This window comes from Protopterus annectens, chromosome 10.part0 (assembly GCF_019279795.1).
Source record: "Protopterus annectens isolate FY-2018-M chromosome 10.part0, PAN1.0, whole genome shotgun sequence".
Lineage (NCBI taxonomy): Eukaryota > Metazoa > Chordata > Ceratodontiformes > Protopteridae > Protopterus > Protopterus annectens.
In genome coordinates, this window is record NC_056744.1 from 672,216,327 (window position 1) to 672,234,980 (window position 18,654).

Below are 18,654 nucleotides of genomic sequence, written 5' to 3' on the forward strand. Positions count from 1 at the left end.
TTTAAATTAAACCAACCCAATGATAGCATTAATAGTACAAATAGTACAAAAGATATTCAATCTTTTATACATAATAATATAAAGAACATACTATCTGAAGCACAAATAAAATTAGTAGATAAACAAATATCTTTTAAAGAAGTGAAAGATCAAAAAACAAAACTGAAGCAAAATAAAGCTCCTGGTAACGATGGTATAATTTCTGAAATCTATAAGGTTTTGCCTACTAAAGCATTAACTCTACTACATACAGTATTCAATATAGCTCTTAATAACAACATTATACCTCCCTCTTGGAAGTACACATTCTTTTCCCCCATACTAAAGTCTGATAAACATCCTCTAAAATGTGCTTCATACAGACCAATTCTATTATCAAACACAGACTATAAAATGTTCGTGTCTAGTTATGCTGATTAGACTTAAACATTTTTTACCATCCCTGGTAGATATGGATCATAGGTAGGTACTAGGCTATCGGCCCAAGGGCCTACGTAAGCCTATCCAACAAGGTTCCCTGGCTTACGCCACCCAAAAAAGTTATTTTCCTGTGCCACTGTCGAGCAGAGACACAGAAGTGATCCCCGGGGTGTATTTTCTATTTCCCATCCACTCATCAAGATTTTTCTTGAAGAGTGCTAATGAAGAACTTTGCTTGATATAGATGGGTAGCCTCTTCTAGAGTATGGGAAGTCTCTGGAACAGGAATCTATCCCTCCAGGATGTCCTGTTTATTGTGGTGACAAGGTTTAGGTCCCTAGAGCATGTAGCTCAGAGGGATTGGGATTTCTTTAGGTGTAGCATGTCCAACAGCTCTGAGTTTGACATAGCTTTATATGTTAGGCAGAGATTACCTCGGAGTAGGCGATATGCTACGGTGTAAAGCTGGAATTTTTTTGAGGTGGTCAGTGTACGGCATTTGTTGGAGGCCAGTAATCCTCTTTGTGATGTACTTCTGTGGCCTTTCGAGCTGCTGCAGATGACTTGTAAGGTACATTCCAAAAGGGGCGTTGTACTCTATAATGAGTCTAATGAGTGTCGAGTAGAGGAGAACAATGACCTCTTTTTTCCTGGATGAGAACCCTTTTATGATGAGGTGTGCCACATAGAAGGACTTCCTGACTACTGTGGCGATGTGACTATCAAAGGAGAGACTACTGTCCACCTGGGTCCCAAGGTCTCTTATCACACATTCGGTGTTAAGTAGATTGCTGCCTATGTGGTAGTTCATGGGTACAGAGTTTTTACCAAAGGGGATGACACTGCACTTTTTGGCACTGAGCTTGAGGCCATGGCTCTGACACCAGGCATCTGTGTCAGCAAAGCCCTTCTGTAGGATGTCCACATCATTTGGGGACTTGACTATGGCTCCTAGTTTGCAGTCATCTGCGAACTTCGTTAGCCAGAGGCCTTCTGTGTTAGCCTGTACTTCAGAGAAGTAGATACCAAACAGGAGAGGTCCCAGGATGGAACCTTGTGGTACTCCACTTGTCACTGCTTTGAGGTCAGAGTTGGAGTCTGCAACTTTTACAGTGTGGGTTCTGTCAGTGAGCCAGTTGGCAACCCATCTTGTGACGTAGGGATTTATACCTAGTTTAGCTATAATTCCAGAATGGGGGATGTGTCGGATCAAACAGGTTTTATAATTAACAGAACTTCTTCTGATAATATCAAAAGAACAATAACTTTAATTGAATTAGTAAAAGCCTTAAAAAATAATTTGACTCATTAGTTTAGATATTAACTGTGCTATCTTTTTATCTTACTGAAGGACTTAAACTTTTCTAATAGCTTTACTAACCTTATAACTCAATTATATAATGAAAGTCAAGCCTACATAAAAACAGGTACAAGTATATCTCAGAACATACCCATTACAAAAGGAACCAAACAAGGTTGCCCTCTATCTCCACTTTTATTCACATTAATTATGGAACCTTGGGCTAACCTAATAAAGGATAACAATAATATACAAGGATATAGGTTAAATTGTAATGAAACATCAAAAATCCAAATGTCTGCTGATGATGTATTAATCACTCTTGGTGGTGCTAACCCCTACCTTACAAGAAATTTTTAAAAATATGGATATATTTCAAAAAGTTCTGGTCTTAATTTTAATAATTCTAAAACACAGATTCTTCTAATTGGTTCCAAAAGTTATAATATACAAGACCAATATGAAACATATAGATCTCAGTCCCAACAAATAACATACTGAGGTATAATTATAGCAACCAATATTAAAGACATCTTACACCTAAATTATAGCAAAAGTACAACTATCATAGAGACTCTAATTAGTAAGTGGAACAACATTTTATTTAGAATGGATGAAAAACTTTCCATTATAAAGATGATCTTGCTTCCAAATATTTTATACATAATACATTCTATCTCTATTCCCCCTACATGCTCTTTTATTAAAAAATTTAACACACTGATTAAGAACTTTTTATGGCATCCGATAAAACCTAGAATTGCATTGTTCTATCATATGTATAGCTGGGAAAACTTTATTCAATTTCGTCAGTTATTAAAACAATTGTTTACCTAATAGATGGAGAGTATTTTGCAAAATGGAAGGAAATTATGTTAAATGTATCCCAAAATACCAAAAACAAAAACAAGCATCTACCACAGTTAATAAATAATTCATATATATGGAAATTGAGATAGTATTTTTCCAATTATTCCATTCAAATGCTTAAATCTGCTTATATAATTTTAATTCTAAGGGCCTTTAAAAATTATATATTTAGGTTTAGAATCTTTGAAAATTGGTTGTTCCTCGTCCTCCCTATTGCCTATACACAAGGTATAATTCTATCTGCAGATCATTCTAAAATGTTATTTAAACAAAAACAATTAAAGTTTTGGCATCAAATGTTAAATAAAAAATTAGGCAAAATCTATTAATGCTCTTATAGATGAATATAACCTTAACTCTCTACTTTGGTCAAATTTGCAAGAGTTTAGAAAATATATTCTAGATAACCTAATTTTTATCTCCTCAAATGCTAAAAATTCAATATTCAAACTTATTCGATATTTGATTTTATACACTTATAATTCTTTACCAGTTAAAAATAGTACATCATATATTTATAAAGCAATTAAACAAGATCTAGATGTATATTCAGATAACTATTGGAATTCATTTTCAGTAATCAATAGTTTTATTCCCTCAGAAAAAGACAAAGTTAATTTTCTTCGGTCAGCCAGCAAAACCATTTCCTCCATTAAATGGGGAATCTTCACATGGAGATTTTTACATAAATCTTTCATCACACCTCAGAAAATGAGTAAGATAACTAAACAAAATGATGTTTGCTGGAGACGTAACGCAGTAACAAATGTTGATTGGAATCATATATTTTATGGCTGTGTATTATTAAAGAAATTTTGGGAAGAAGTTAACACTTTTTTTTTTTTTTTTTTACAGACAATTTTATGCTTATAAAGTCACTTGTATTATTCAATACACCTGTCACAGGCTATATACATAATAACAAACATTCTTTGCTCTGGTCTATACTATCCACTACAGGAAAATAATTACAAGAAATTGGAATTCCTCATCAGTTCCCTCATTTAAAAAGTTTAAAGGTCTTCTCTTAGAAATATCTAAGTTAGAAATGTTAACTATCAAATCTAAATCTACAGGTAATACAAAACTATATTACAAATGGGAAAATGTACATTAATTATTAGTTAAAGAACTACTGGATAAATAATTAATGCATTAATCTTTCCTTTTTCTTTAATCTTCTATTCTGTGTTTTCATTTTTCTTCTGCCAAACTAAAATTAATTGATCCTGTTATTTGATATATAGTGAACACCATTGTACATAGTTTACTGTGCTATTATAGTTATTGCATTAATTTTTTTCTTTTTTAAATACTGTATTTTAAAAACTTTAACTTATTAAATTTTTTCAAAATATCTGTTTATTATATTAATGTTTTCAATAAAGCTGTTTAAGGAGCAGAGCTCGAAATACTGAAGCATAGCAGGCTTTTTTTAAAGATGTGCTCTTACTTTTTCCTGGGCTTCCATTGTGAAAGGATAAAAACAACAAAAATACAATAATATTCAGTTCTGTAATCTAACCAATATTGTGCTGAGTGGTTATTTATATGACACTACTTTTCAAGGTGTTAAGTTTGTACAACGGTGAAATAGGTTGCATCTGTGTGCTGTACTACTGGAAACCTTACACTTGTTGCAGTTCATGAACACTGTTTTGTTTCTGTGGAAACGGTTACTCATTTATGTATAATTTTCAGATGACTAAGCCAAGATCTGGGCTGCGCATACCTCTTAGTTGTAAAGAATATTGCAGAATGGCTCCCCTCTCATATACATACACATTTATCACAATACTACTGCATACTTCAAACATGACTCCTATGTGCACATCACATTCATCTCTGGGATCTAATTTCAGCACTATCAACATTTCATCCTCTATCACTCTCAAAACAGTTGTAGAAATAAGTCTTTGTTCCCTCATGAACTACGCTACATACCCTTTCCTATAGTTTAGTACTACATTTTCTTCATAAACAAACAAAAAAGAAAGAAAGGTGGCACAAAATTTCACTTCTTTTCCCAATAGCAACTGTGTGTGCGCATTAATACTGTTTGATACCGTTTCTGTCAGGATCATTATAGTGCCCATTCCTAATTCCATAATAAATTCATACCATTCACTACTTTCCTCCCCTTCATTACAAAAATATTTTCCTGTACATATACTGCCATTCAAAACATTACTAAAAACAGCAGTTCACATCTGTGATCCCACAGTTATAACAGTAAGTGCGACCACAAATTGAAAGTAATGCATTTGTCAGTTAGAGTATATATATATATATATATATATATATATATATATATATATATATAGTTATCCTTCACAAGATCGAATGGATGAAAGCTCGAAATTCATAATCTCGAGACCAGAATCTCGAACTTCCATTCACTTGAAATTGTGAATGGGAGCCTTAGGTTTAAAAAAATAAAAAGTTAACTTACCTTATTGCAGGGGGCCAGGTCCCCCTGTATGCTAGCAGTTTAAATGTGAATGTTCCGTGACAGCACTATAGCGGAGGAATGGAAAATCTTCCATTTTGCGCTTTCTCGTACAGCGCGGAATGGGAGATTTCCCTTTCCTTCACTATAGTGCGATCTCAGAGTAGGTATATTTAAGTAGGGAGAGTGTGGGGGGTGCAGGGGGTGAAGCCCCCCTGCGAAAACATTTGAAAGGTGTTCATTTTTTTTTTGCTCCTTTCATATGTTCGAGTTTCTCTAAATTCGAGATTCTGGTTTCGAGTTTACGACTTTCGAGTTTAGAGAAATTCGATCATATGAAGGCGAACCATAGATATATATAGATATAGATATAGATATATATATATATATATATATATATATATATATATATATACATATATATATCTATATATATGGGATCCGGACACATACTCGACTAGCATACGTTTGAATCACAAAACATCGAACACATATACACGAAAGCGCTTAACATCGACAAGCGCTTCCGTGTATATGTGCCTGTTTCGTAGATCGGACTACAGTCTGGGTAAGGGAAAATTCCCTTTTCCCAACTGTAGTGCGATCTCGGATTGAGAATAATAAAGTAGGGGGGTGTGGGGGTTACAGCCCCCCACGTGGGGGGTGCAGGGGGCAAAGCCCCCTGCAGAAACTTAGATTATTTTTTTTTTTTTACTACACATACACGGAAGCGCTTTTTGATGTTAAGCGCTTTCGTGTATGTGTGTTCGATGTTTTGTGATTCGGACATATGCTAGTCGAGCTTGTGTCCTAGACCCATACATATATATATATAAAAAATGTAGTGATTAACAGCAAAACAGAAGTACAGTTGTGTAAAATCTTAACATAACATTACATGTCCTTCTCCTCACTGTTGCAGTATTGTTCACCTGAAGGTTCTCCTGCCAAGGATAGTCCAATGTTCAGCCAGCATATCATAGCCTTCAGCTCTTGTATGCACTGTGCATCACATGTATGCTCCCCATACAGATCACATGGCATAAAGGTGATGTACAGATGCAGTTACCCAGATCTGAGTTGCCCCAGAAGAGAACAGTCTTTATAGGACAATGGAGGCTATGCACATACAGAAGGAAAAAATGCAGATAGAAAAGGATGACCCCCTTGGCCAGCCAACACCCAAAAGAAAAATGGGGTGGAGTGAAGGACCAAAAACTGCAACAGTGAAGAGAAGAACATTTACTGTTATGGTAAGATTTTACACAGCTGTTCTATGTCCTTATATACCACTGATGTAATACTCTTCTTAAGGAATGTACAAAAAATCAATAAAAGGACTGGGAGGTGGAATGCTGTAAGAACCTCATCAAACCATGTAGAATGGCTATAGTCAATCCTTTTCTGGGCCTAAAAACAATAACTAATTTATAATGTTTATTAAAGTTATGCATGCAAGATCAAGTACCAGCTTCAGGAATGGAGTTTGTGTCCAAACCCTTGAAGAAAGCACCAGAAGAGGCAACAGCCCTAGTGGATTGAGCTCTGATGGAAGGAGAGAGACACCTGCCATGAAAAGAACAACAAAAGGAAATGGCTTTAGATATCCAGGGTGAGATGGTTTGCTTGAAAATAAGCAAACACAATGTCACGGGATGAAAAGAAATATAAAGAAAGACTTACCAATGATCTTACTTTTATCCAAATAATACCTGAGCTTCCCATGCAAATCCAAAGTATTAAGGACCCTCTCACTAGTAGTAGTAATGTAGGGAATTGCACCGCCTGTTTCAAAGACAACTCAATAATATCCTAGAAGATAAAAGCAGGATTAGCATGAATGGACACCCTGTCTCTGTGAAAAACCAAGAAAGGAAGGATGGCCATAAGGGTCTGAAGCTGAGAAACCCTCTGAGCAGAAGTGACAGCAAGCAATAAAACAATCTTTCAGGTACAATGTTGCAGAGAAGCTGAACGTGCAGGCTCAAAGGTAGCCTGAGGTCAATTTTATTAAAGCAACATTAAGGTCCCAAGTTGGAGGAATAAGCTTCTTTGGGGGGGCTTGAGATGCAGGACACCTTTGAGGAAACTGTTTTATCTCAAAGCAAGAAGCAAAAGGAGGATTCAAGGGCAGACAGGCAGAAAAAGCTGACAAATGGACCTTTACAGAAGAATAGACCAAGCCAGTCTATAGAAATTCACACAAAGTGTCCTGGTTATGAGTATGGCACCAGACAGAAAATCTCTTCCATTTGGATATGCAATACTTTCTGGTTGCCTTTTTTTTTTGTCTCTTGTAAAACACTGAGCACATCCTCAGAAAGAAGGTGCCTAAAAGGAATTAAAACCCTATCACCCACAGTTTTAGTTGAAGACTGGACAAGTGACAATGGATGAGTGACCTCTTTTCCTGTCTGAGGAGTTCCAGCCGGTGAGGTAACTTGTTATGGTGACTGCCCCTGGATAGATGCATTAAGAGAGGGAACCAGTGCTGTCCTGGCTAAAAGGGAGTCACTAGCAATGTTTTTAGGGAGTCCAGCTGAATCTTCTGCAGGACCTTTGAAAGAGGGGAAGAGGAGTGAAATCATAGAGAAATATCCCTTCCAAGGGAAGAAAGGGCATCCATCTTCCACGTCAGATGGCATGGCAGTCTGGCAGAGAAAAGTGGGAGCTAAAAGTGGGAGCTACTTGTTCATAATGTAGGTAAAAGATCTACTTGAGAAATACCCCAGCACTGGGCTATAAATTCCTTTCTGTGAAGTATCCCATTCATGAGCTTGTGTTTTGGACCTTTTCAGAATGTCTGCCACTAGACTATCCTATGAAGGAACATATACAGCCTGAAGAATTAGCCAATAATTGACAGCCAGATCCCAGGCTTGAACAGCCAGCCTGAAGAGAAAGCAAGACTTTGTGTTCCCCTGCTTGTTGACAAACCACATTACTGTGATATTGTCTGTGTAAGCCTTTAGAGGGCCTGTAAGGAGCAATAGGTGAAATGTCTGAAGGGCCAGAATTGCAGCTTTTGTATCTTTAATGTTGAGATGGTCTGACTTCTGATGGGGGGGGGGGGCAGGGCACAGACCTTTAACTTTCAGGTGACAACAGGAAGTCCCCCACCCCATGGCTGATGCATCCATAAACAGTTTTTGAGAAGGGACCAGAAGCTGAAAGGGCAGGCCTGGGTTGAGGATAAACTGTTGAATCCACCACTCAAATTCCCACTTTAGACAAGGAAGGACAGGCAATCTGAAATCCAGAGGGTAGAAATGATGAAGCCAAACTGATTTTAGATTCCATAGAAGCTTCCATATGTGCAGTCTGGCTAGGGGCAGCAATGGAAGAGAAGTGGTCATGAATTCCAGGACTTGAAGAAACTCTCTGCCTGGAATAGCAGGCAGAGAAAGGAGAGACTAAATGAAAGCTGTCAAGGACAAAACTTTTGGAGGAGGAAGTGAGGCCAATAATAGCACTGTCTGAATCCCGAAAACCCAGATACACAAGATCCAGAGAGGGAGTCAGGACAGATTTTTGGAAGTTGATGGTGAACTCCAGACTTTGAAGGAAAGATATGGTGAACTCCAGATCCAGAATCCCATTCAAATGATTCCATCATTCTAGCTATTGCATCCCCAAAAGACAATTCCTCAATAGGAACTCCTCTTCATCAGAACCATAAGCCAAAGGCAAAGTCATCTTGGAAGAGTAAGACAAAAAACATTCTCCAGACTCTGAAACATCATCTGAGGAATTGGGTACCCTACTCTGAGTAAAAAGGTGAAGTCCAAGGGTGGGGTAGGCACAGAAAACCTTTGGGGAGCCTTCATGGCCATTATGGCATTATACAGGCCCTGGGTAAACTCCAGACATTTTCTTTGAGGATCCTTAAGGTGTACAGAAGAGTGTTTAGTCTTCTGCTTTTCCTTGGTAGGGATGTCAGCCTTAACAAACACTGGAGGTTCTGAGCCCTGATGAGATGCAATAAGAGTACCCAGAACCTCTTCCCTGACCAGAATCTGCAGAATCCCTCTACGGCCCTCTGAGATGATCAACAGCGGTTCCTCCCTTGATGTCCAGAACAGATGCCTGCAAAGCCTCAGTGGAAATGTGAAAGGAAGGATCCATGCCACCCTCTAATGGGGTTGCAGCTCAGAAATCCAATGTAGACACCGGAGGGCCTATAGAGCTATCACCTGCTTCTACAGAAATGTCTGGTGGAAGCTGAATAGCCAAAGAATACAGCCTACAGCTTAGATTTCTTGACCACCTTCTTACTTAATGGTATCTCAGGGTTAGTAGATTCTGCCATTTTACCATGGGCTAACAGGTTAAGCTTTACAAATGCTACAGGATATATGGTTGTGAAAAGCACTCAGACAAAAAAAAATACTGTTTGTGATAATCATTATGGGGAATATGCCTTCCACACTGATATTTTCCCTTCTTGGATGACATGAACTCCAGATAACCAAAAGAAAAAGACCCCAACAGGGCACATACCTAATGGCTAGGTATTCAGTACAGCAGAAAAGCATTTAGACTAATGAATGATGACAGAGGTTGGACTGGTGGCAAGGAAGTTCTGGGTAACGGTGTCCTTACATCACCTTTATGCCCTACACCCTGTATGGGGAGCATATGTGTGACATGTGGTTCATACAAGATATAAAGGTTTTGGTATTCTGGCCACACACTGGGCTACCTTGGCAGGAGATCACTAAGGTGAAGAATACTGCAACAGTGACACAGAAGAACATCTCATAATATCTTAGCAGAGTCCACACTATTTGTGATTTTCTAGAAGTATATATTTTGCTTTATTTACTTATTTACTGATTATTTTTGTTGACTGGGAAAGCCCATTTGAGTGGGGAAAAAAATGTTTGTCAGAAGCCTGGAGAGAAAGGCTACACAAGATGCAGAAGGTAACATACATAGTGTGATGAAACATTTGAACATACGATAATGAGAAGAAGAAAAAAACAATGAATGTTTGAATGCACAACAGTAGGAAAACTAACACTGACAAGATACATATATTATAATCATGTTACAGGCAATAGAGTGATATAAAAATCATTCAAAGGCAAATCAGAATGTGTGTTTTCAGTAAAAAACTTAAAGACACACAGTATTTTATAATAGAACAATGGTAAAGTGAACTTTCATAACAATTTAAAGTTGAGGAGTGCATGGTACAGTTTTTGTGGCCAAGAAGAGACAACAATGCAGGATAAGATACAAGATTATTGGCCAAGCAGTCATTTTAGAGCAGGAGTTTACTACTGTATGGAGCCTCATTAACCTCAACACTGCTCTCATCTGAACGTCCTGCTGAACTCAAATAAGGGTAACTTGGACATCAGTATGTTCACAAGAAAAGACACCCCAGTTCTCAGAATTGCTTCCGTGCATTGAACTGTTTTAGTGGAATGCCTAACATGACATCAAAGGTCAGAGGGCATTCCACAGAGAATTACAAGGAGGTGGAGCATCACACAATGAAAATAACAAAAAAAGTAAAAATCATTGTAAGTGATTGGAAATGCAACCCCACTACAGATTCCTGAGCCAACTATACCTCACTACACAACCTTTCAAGCAATCCATTCACAGACACAAAATAAGGACTACCAAGACAAACAAATCTCATTTTTAACCCAACCTAAAAGATTCTGGAGAGAAATCAGTCTGCTGACTAACTGAAAAATACAACTCCACTCCTCTGAACCCATGTAACACCAACACATACAATCTGTCATGCACTGACTTCCTCAATGAGTTCAGCAACCTGATGCACATCACTAACACACATCTACCACCCACACAGTCACCCTCTGCCCCCCTTTGCATTCCACTATTCTACTTCAAAAAGATTACAGACAGACAGACAAACATGATTGGACTAAATCCAAATAGATACCCAGGCTCAGATAACATAGCCGCTTGGTTCATTCACCTTTTTAAGGATGTCATCTCCCACCCTCTCACTCACATAAGCAACCTATGCTTAACTAATAACAATATGCCTCATATATGGAAAACAGCAACAGTCACTCCTGTTCCACAACTCCCCAAGGGAACTACTGTTTTGCAATACTGTCCGATCTCAATACTTCCTGGTTTATGTAAAATACTATAAAAAATTATCTACAACAAAATTGTTTATTTACATCAATGCCATCTGCTATCCAGGAGGCAACATGGATTATGGTCTGGATGCAGCACCATAACAGCCCTCTACTCCCTCACAGATGACATTCTACCCACAATGGACAAAGGCATCCTGTAGGAGATGTCTACTGACCTCAAAAAAGCCTTTGCTCTAACTGACCATAACTTACTACTTGACAAATTAACTGAAATAAGTAAACCTTGGTTTGTAAACATTCTCACCAACAGACCTTTAAGGTAAATGTAGGCACCACCACCTCTGAAGCAGCTCCTCTTATGAAAGGAGTCCTCCAGGGTTCCACTTTAGCCCTTCTGCTACATTCCATATTCATCAACAAACATCCTACTGATCATCCTCAGATATCTCTAATTCTTTATGTAGATAACACAGTCATATACAGGTCACACAAATCCCACTCTGTTTTATAAGCTCCATGACGACTTCCAAACCCTCAAACAGTTGCTAATAGGCCAGAAACCAGTTTCTCAAAAACAAAAGCAATGCTATTTGGAAACAACCAAAGAACAGCCAAATGCATCCAGCTTCATTAATATTAAAGATGTTAATACTACCACAGGAACTACCACATCTTTTAGATACCTTGGCATTTGGCAAGACCAACCTCTTAACTTTCAACTACACTTTCAAAACACAAGTAAAAAGATCAACACACTACTTTTCTGGTTGAACAAGCTATCACATCTTCTATTAAAGTCAGCCAAACTGCCATAGGCAAAGGAATACTCTTATCTCAACTCGAATATGGACTAACCATTATAGCTACAGCCTAAAATAAAAATGTCACCAACCTTACAAACCATCTCCAATAAAAACTCCTGGTTCATTACTAACTCCCCTAATAATGAGCATGACTGCCTAACTCGCGTCAAAGCTAAATGTCTCCCAGTACAACCTCCAACTAGGATTACTAATTCACAAAGCCCTTTATCCTGAGACATTGTCCGCTCTCACTCGAACTTTTCACCAACCCCCTCCCCACACACACATAATTTCAGAGATATCTGCCAATCTCAATCCACCCTACCAACTCCAAAAACTTAACTGCATTGCATGGACCATTCATTCTCCATCCTAGCACCTAAACTATGGGACTCCATTCCGCTCTTAATCCGATAAATCCAAAAGTACTCTGACTTCAGACAACAGCTCAAGGAACAGCTCTACATCTAAAGTGCAGCTGCACTCACACGTCACATTACAGGAAGCATGCAGTTGTCTCACATCCCTTTAACCCTGTTTATCCCCCCTTATCTCATCTTGTCATCCCCTTACATACTGCCTCTCATTCTTCCTACTTTTCTCTTCTCTTTGCATCTCTCTCACTTATCCTTTCTACTCATCTCACCTCTGCATGTCCCTCCCATGTCTTCTCGGTCTTCACCCCATGGTATCCTTTCTTGCAACTATTCTCAATTGCCTCTTCTAATGTCTTCATACCTGTCTATTTAATGATATGTTGCTATCTCAGTAGCATAAGCCATCTTTGTCATTATGGCTACATCTTATCCATATAACTCTGCTAAGCATAATTCCATTATTTCATCCATGTTTTGATATTGTAAACTGCTTCTTGAACTAAATGTTGCAGCATATCCTTGCATCTGTAAAAAGGTATACAAGTTTTTTTTTTTTTTTTTTAACTATCTCCTTGCATTTGTTTTGTTAATTTCTTAAGTGATCCTATTCACATGGGCTGTGCCTGCAAATGGTCCGTTCAGAACAGCGCACAATCCTAGTAAACAAATATAAATAAAATAAAAATATAAAAAAATGAATCATGAAATAATTACTGAGAAACCACATAAGGAGGCATTGCAACAATGAAACCACAATGAAGGTAAGAACAGTGACAAATTGCTTTAAGAGTTGCATGTAATAAATGAATAACTCATGGCAACAAACATCGATCAATTCCTAATGTGTCATATTACATATTATACATTTCAGTCATTATACTATACCCTGTGGGTATATTCATGTCTCTAAAAATAAAAAGGTTTGACCAAAAAATAAAGTCCATGTAGCCTTAGATGTACGTTTATATCTTTAAAAATATACAAGGTCTAAACTCTGACAATAGACACATTACACTACAGACATTGGTTTACATATGCTGTCTAAGCTAAACTATCAACTTACATGACCTGCTCTTTCATAAAGATAAGCCATTTTGTCATCCAGACAGCAAAAATGGATTCAGCATTGTGATGCATGTCATATATTTACTAAAATGATGCTGTAACAGATACCTTATCTGCTAAAGAAAATATCCTAGATTGTACCAAAGCAACAGAAAAAAATGGTTCAAAAACATTTAGTCAAACCTTAGATATAATTAAAAGATTTATAAAAAATAAAATAAAAACAATACATAATTGCACTTAAAAATGAAGTTCAGACTTTTCAGTATACAACATTAATTTTGTCAGCAAGCAACAATCTTTACAAAAAGTGTTTTTTTTTTTTTTTTTTTTTTTTTTTTTTTGTTCTTGGGTGGAAGAGCTGAGAAAGTCCATGTGCAAATATACTAATCAGCCTTCTATAGTAAAATCCAAAGTCCATACTTTTTTCCTCTTCACCTGAACAGATGTGGGGGGAGGGGTGCAGGGAATGGCATGGATTTAACTGCTGTAGGAATACAATTTGTGCAAATGTATGAATCTGCTATCTACAATAAAAGCTGACTGGCTGATTTGTAGCAATTAGACCTTTGACCTTTTCTTTTTACTTACAGAGCTGTGAGGGCATCAGAGCTGCAGAAAGCTGATCATTTGCTGTTTTTTTTTTTTTTTTTTCCATCTCTTCCTGAAGTGCGGGGGGGGGGGATGCAGATTCAGGGACTGGGACCAAGCATTAGACGAGACAGATATGACTGTTAACTGACAGTTCAAAACTTATCAGTGGTAGCACTGTAATGGCACAGCAAAGATGCATGGGAAAACGATGGGTAACTGCTGAGAAATTCTGCAATAGTGAAAGGCGAAGAACATCAAGATAAACTCCAACAATAATACTACTGTAGTGCTTCTGCAGGAAGTAAATCTTAAATGAAAACCTTTTCGTTTTTTTACTTGCACACTGCTGTGGTCATCTCAGAGCAAAGTGTGACAACTGACAGTGACAAGAGATGAGAAAATTGTTCTGTTGCATTATCTGGAGTAAATGATACAGAAATAAGGGATAATTATCTGAAATAACTTTACAGGGAAATAACACAATACAAAAGAAATTACATTCACTGTGAACATGACATTTAAATAGCCTGTACTGCAAATCCATCCATCCATTCACTCTTCCATCCAGAACCCCTTTTTCTCATTTCTTTCACATGGATCAGGGTGTATCAGGGTGTCACTACAACAATGACAATCATCTAGAGCCAAAGTTCACACCGCTGGGTGGCTAGCCCTGCTGTGGCAGTTCTTTCATACTACACATTCACATTTATGGTCAAGTTAGAGTGTCTAGTCGGCCTACTGCATGTCTTTGGAATGTGGGAGGAAACCAGAGCACCAGGAGGAAAGACAGGGAGGACATGCAGAGTCCACAGAGAGGGCAACCCAGCCAAGAACTCAATCAGAAAACCTCTTGCTGTGAGGCAGCAATGCTACATCTGCAAATAATCATCTCAAACATTTTTTAAACACAGTTTGTAAAAGCATGTCTCACCCTTTGTCCTTTTTTACAGCTTTAATACTTTCAGCATCTGCGTATGCATCTTCTTGGCCATCCTGGCTGTTGCCTATACAAAAAAAAAAAAGTAATAAGCGGTAAATTAGTAACAAGATAAGAACGGCAGCTTAATATCACTGGAAAAGTTAGAATGTTTCACATATTGGGCTTTAGGATGGTGATCTGGAGGAGGAAACTGTTCAAAAAAACATTACAGTGCCAGTGACATTGCGAAATTCTGTATATGTCTTTTGGGGGAAGGGGCAGTTTTACCCTAGTTTTGAAATGATTTAAAGTCCGAATACTAATAACCATTACTTTTTAGAAAGAAAATCTTCAATTTCAAATTACTGCAGTAAAGAAAATGTTGCATTAATAAACAATTTAACATGATAGCTCATTTCAGATAATATATTTATTTACCAGGGGGGAAAAAAACAGCTTGAGCTTTGAAGCACTTCACAAAAAAGATGTAGTATTATTTGATTTTTGCATGATATATACAAATTTCACATATATTACGCAGGATATTTCAAAACATGCAAAAACAACACAATAAATGCATAGAAAATAGATGTGAAACACTGTGAACCAAACAAGTGAAGTGCTTTCAAAGATAGCATACACAATAATAACAAAATCATGACATCCTCATGTAATATACAAGACTGACTTATAAACTCCTAAAACTAGAACAGAACACTGCATTTTTGTAGAACATTAAAACGCAATTATAAAAAAAAAATCTGTTCATACTGTGTTATTCACCATTCATGACCCCTTAACTTAATCAGCTCCAGTGTCGCTATATTTTGGATAAGAAACTTCTCTGTGTGGAAGATCTAAGATTCCCTACAGTTCAGGCACCTAATAAAACCCATACTGTGAATATCCATCCTAGTAACTGATGGTAGAAATATTTTCTTTAAAAACTTTCCAAAGTATAAATCCACTAATGAAAGTGAGGAAGCACAAGCTGGTTCAAGTCAACTCTTCTTTATTAAAAACACACAAACAAGCGATCTAAATTGTACTTGAAAAACAGAATAAAGTTTAGAAATTCACCATTCCATTTATACACCTGTTAAAAACATGGGAGTGGCTTATTAGGGTAGCTGTGTTGTAAAAGACAATTAGCATGTTTACCTGCTAAATAACCCTTCCCCCTTACACCAGTGTGATATTTGGGTCTATATTATTTAATCGACCACTTAGTATGTCGAACGCCTAAATGTCGACAGCTAAGGGTCAAAAACTGCCAATGTCAAATGGCCAGTTAAGAGAATTCTTTCATCAGGAAAGAATTTGCATGGCCATTATCGGGAATCTGCCCTTTCCCCAATGTAGAGCAACTTTGTAGTTGGTATATTTAGTTGGGAGTTGGGGGGGCAAAGCCTCCCACTTTGTTATGGCTTGGAAGTTTGTGTTACTTTGGCATGGTCAAGCAAATTCTTTCCCGATGAAAGAATTCACTTAACTGGCCGTTTGACATCATCAGTTTTTGACCTTTAGCTGTCGACATTTAGGCGTTCAACAAGTTAAGCAGTCGATGATTTAATATAGACCCTGACATTCGACAAAGTGCTGCCTGCCCTGCTTCATGCTCTGTGAATCCAAGATATGTTAACCTAAACTAAACAAAAAGTTACACATTAATAATTGTTAAAACTTCCCGAAAATATTTTATTGTAGTTTCAAAAAAAGAAAAAGTTAACAAATCATCAAAATTCCATAGAAATCTTTCCTACCAATATTCAGGGAAATTTTTAACATAGATTCCTTTAGTCTATTAGAACTTCTTCAGATTTGTGTGTCAAGTGGGAAGAGCAACTAAAAAATTAAAATTAAATAATACATAACACACTACATTTTGTTGGGCTAAAAACAATACATATTATTTAAGAACATGTAGTAAAAAAAAAAACAAATCCTAAATAAAAACCTATCACACAGAAAAAACACGTACAGACACAAAAAAAACCCCACAATCCAAACACTTCAAAAATCAGAAGTCACCAGGTGAGATAGAAGGAAGATTTCTTTATTCCATATCACAACGCACGTTCTGGTACCTCGGCAATTCGCCTTCATGGAACAATTATCATCAGGCTGTGTCTTCCTTTTAAATGCTTCTCAATTAATCAATTAAATCATTAAACTCTTAACATTATTATATAATTCCTAAAATAACATTAAATACAAATATCAAATGTGCAACTATCATTCTGAATATTAAATACATGCATTTTTTCATATAAATGATTGCTTATTACTACAGAAGACATAAATTTAAACATAGTAATACTACAAGTAGCAAAAAATATTGACTGCATTAAGTATATCATAAGACCACATAAACATGAAGTATAGCTGCCCTAATACTCAAAACATGTCTAGTTAAGCTCAAACACTGGGCATTAAAATGTTACAATCTAAAAAGGCTAAACTTTCATGAAAATCATGCATGTGCTATACAGAATCTAGCTCTGCTGTTTGTTAAGCCAAAAAACATTTACAATGTTAATACTTAATAAAATTTTTAGTAAGTGCAAATAAAGTTCACACCTTCAGACCTGTAAAAACGACGCAGCAACTTTCTTAGCTCTACTACTTTTCAATGAGCAATAACAGTTTAGTCCAGGCTTTCTAAAAGAGTTCAGCCTTAGCTGTCACATAAGTTCTTGTTTTGCTGAAGTATTTGGGATGTCTCCTTCAAGTTCAGTGAGATCTATGTGATCAAGTAGTTGAAATTTAAACTCAGAGGGTCTACTGTGGAGTTTAAGGCGTCTGGTGAGGGCATTGTTTGTACATTTAGACCAGATTTGGCAGAGATGACTCGAAATCTTTTGTTTCCGTTTATTAATAGTCTTTCTCACATAAAATTCATCGCATCCATTGCAACTAGTCCTGTAAATAACTTGTGTAGATTTGCAGTCTCGGCCTGCATTAGTCTTAATAAGTTTCTTTAAATATGGACAGTAAAAAGACTCCCTCTTTAATGTAGGCACAAAATGAACACTTTGTTTCACATTTGTTCATGTTCTTTTCCTGTGGTTTGGGTTTTCCTTCTACAAAGCTCCTAATATTTCTAGCCTTCCAATATACAAAAGTTGGGGCTTCACCCAAAATGTCTACAAGATAAGGGCTTTTTATTATTATGGTCCAGTTCTCCTTGATAATATTCTTGATACAATGAAAATCCATTGTATATTTCCATATGCTGCTGTCTTTTGATTTATTGCCTACAGATTTCTTAAAAATTATTCCAATAAATCGGTTTAGTGTCAGTACATTGGCATTTTTAAGCTTGATTATTGGTTCAAAAATATTTCTTAATATTTGGTTCTTGTACCCGCTTGCTAAAAAAATTTTCCAAATCATTAAAGTTTCATCTTTATGGTTATTCTAGCTAACCTTTATCCATGGGACTTAACCACATTATACTTTGTCTTGGTGGTATACAGACTTTTATCATCAGTTTTTGACAAAGATCGGTGGAAATTCTGTGTTAATGTCCTTGGAAATTAGCACGTCTAAGAACGTGGTGAAACGCAGGAAGGAAGTAGATAAACTGAGGTACCTGATAAGCTCTTCTAGCTGTAAAGTGTCACCTTTCTATTCAATAAAACCAAGATAACATGACATGTGCTGCATGAAATTTCTGGTGGTGAACACAAATCCTCTTCCCACTTGCCCAAGGCCATGTTGGCTATGGTGGGAGCCATCACCGCCCCCGTAGATATTCCG

At 36.9% G+C, this 18,654-nt stretch overlaps 1 protein-coding gene across 3 annotated transcripts in view; it reads right to left on the reverse strand.

The window, feature by feature from the left end:
- FYB2 (FYN binding protein 2) overlaps positions 1–18,654 on the reverse strand; it is a 1,416,888-nt gene that overhangs the window by 295,469 nt on the left and 1,102,765 nt on the right. For all 3 annotated transcript variants that reach the window (XM_044085512.1, XM_044085511.1, XM_044085513.1), the window contains one exon: positions 14,905–14,977. In XM_044085512.1, the coding sequence (XP_043941447.1) occupies positions 14,905–14,977 (73 nt within the window). The remainder of the gene's footprint in view (positions 1–14,904; positions 14,978–18,654) is intronic.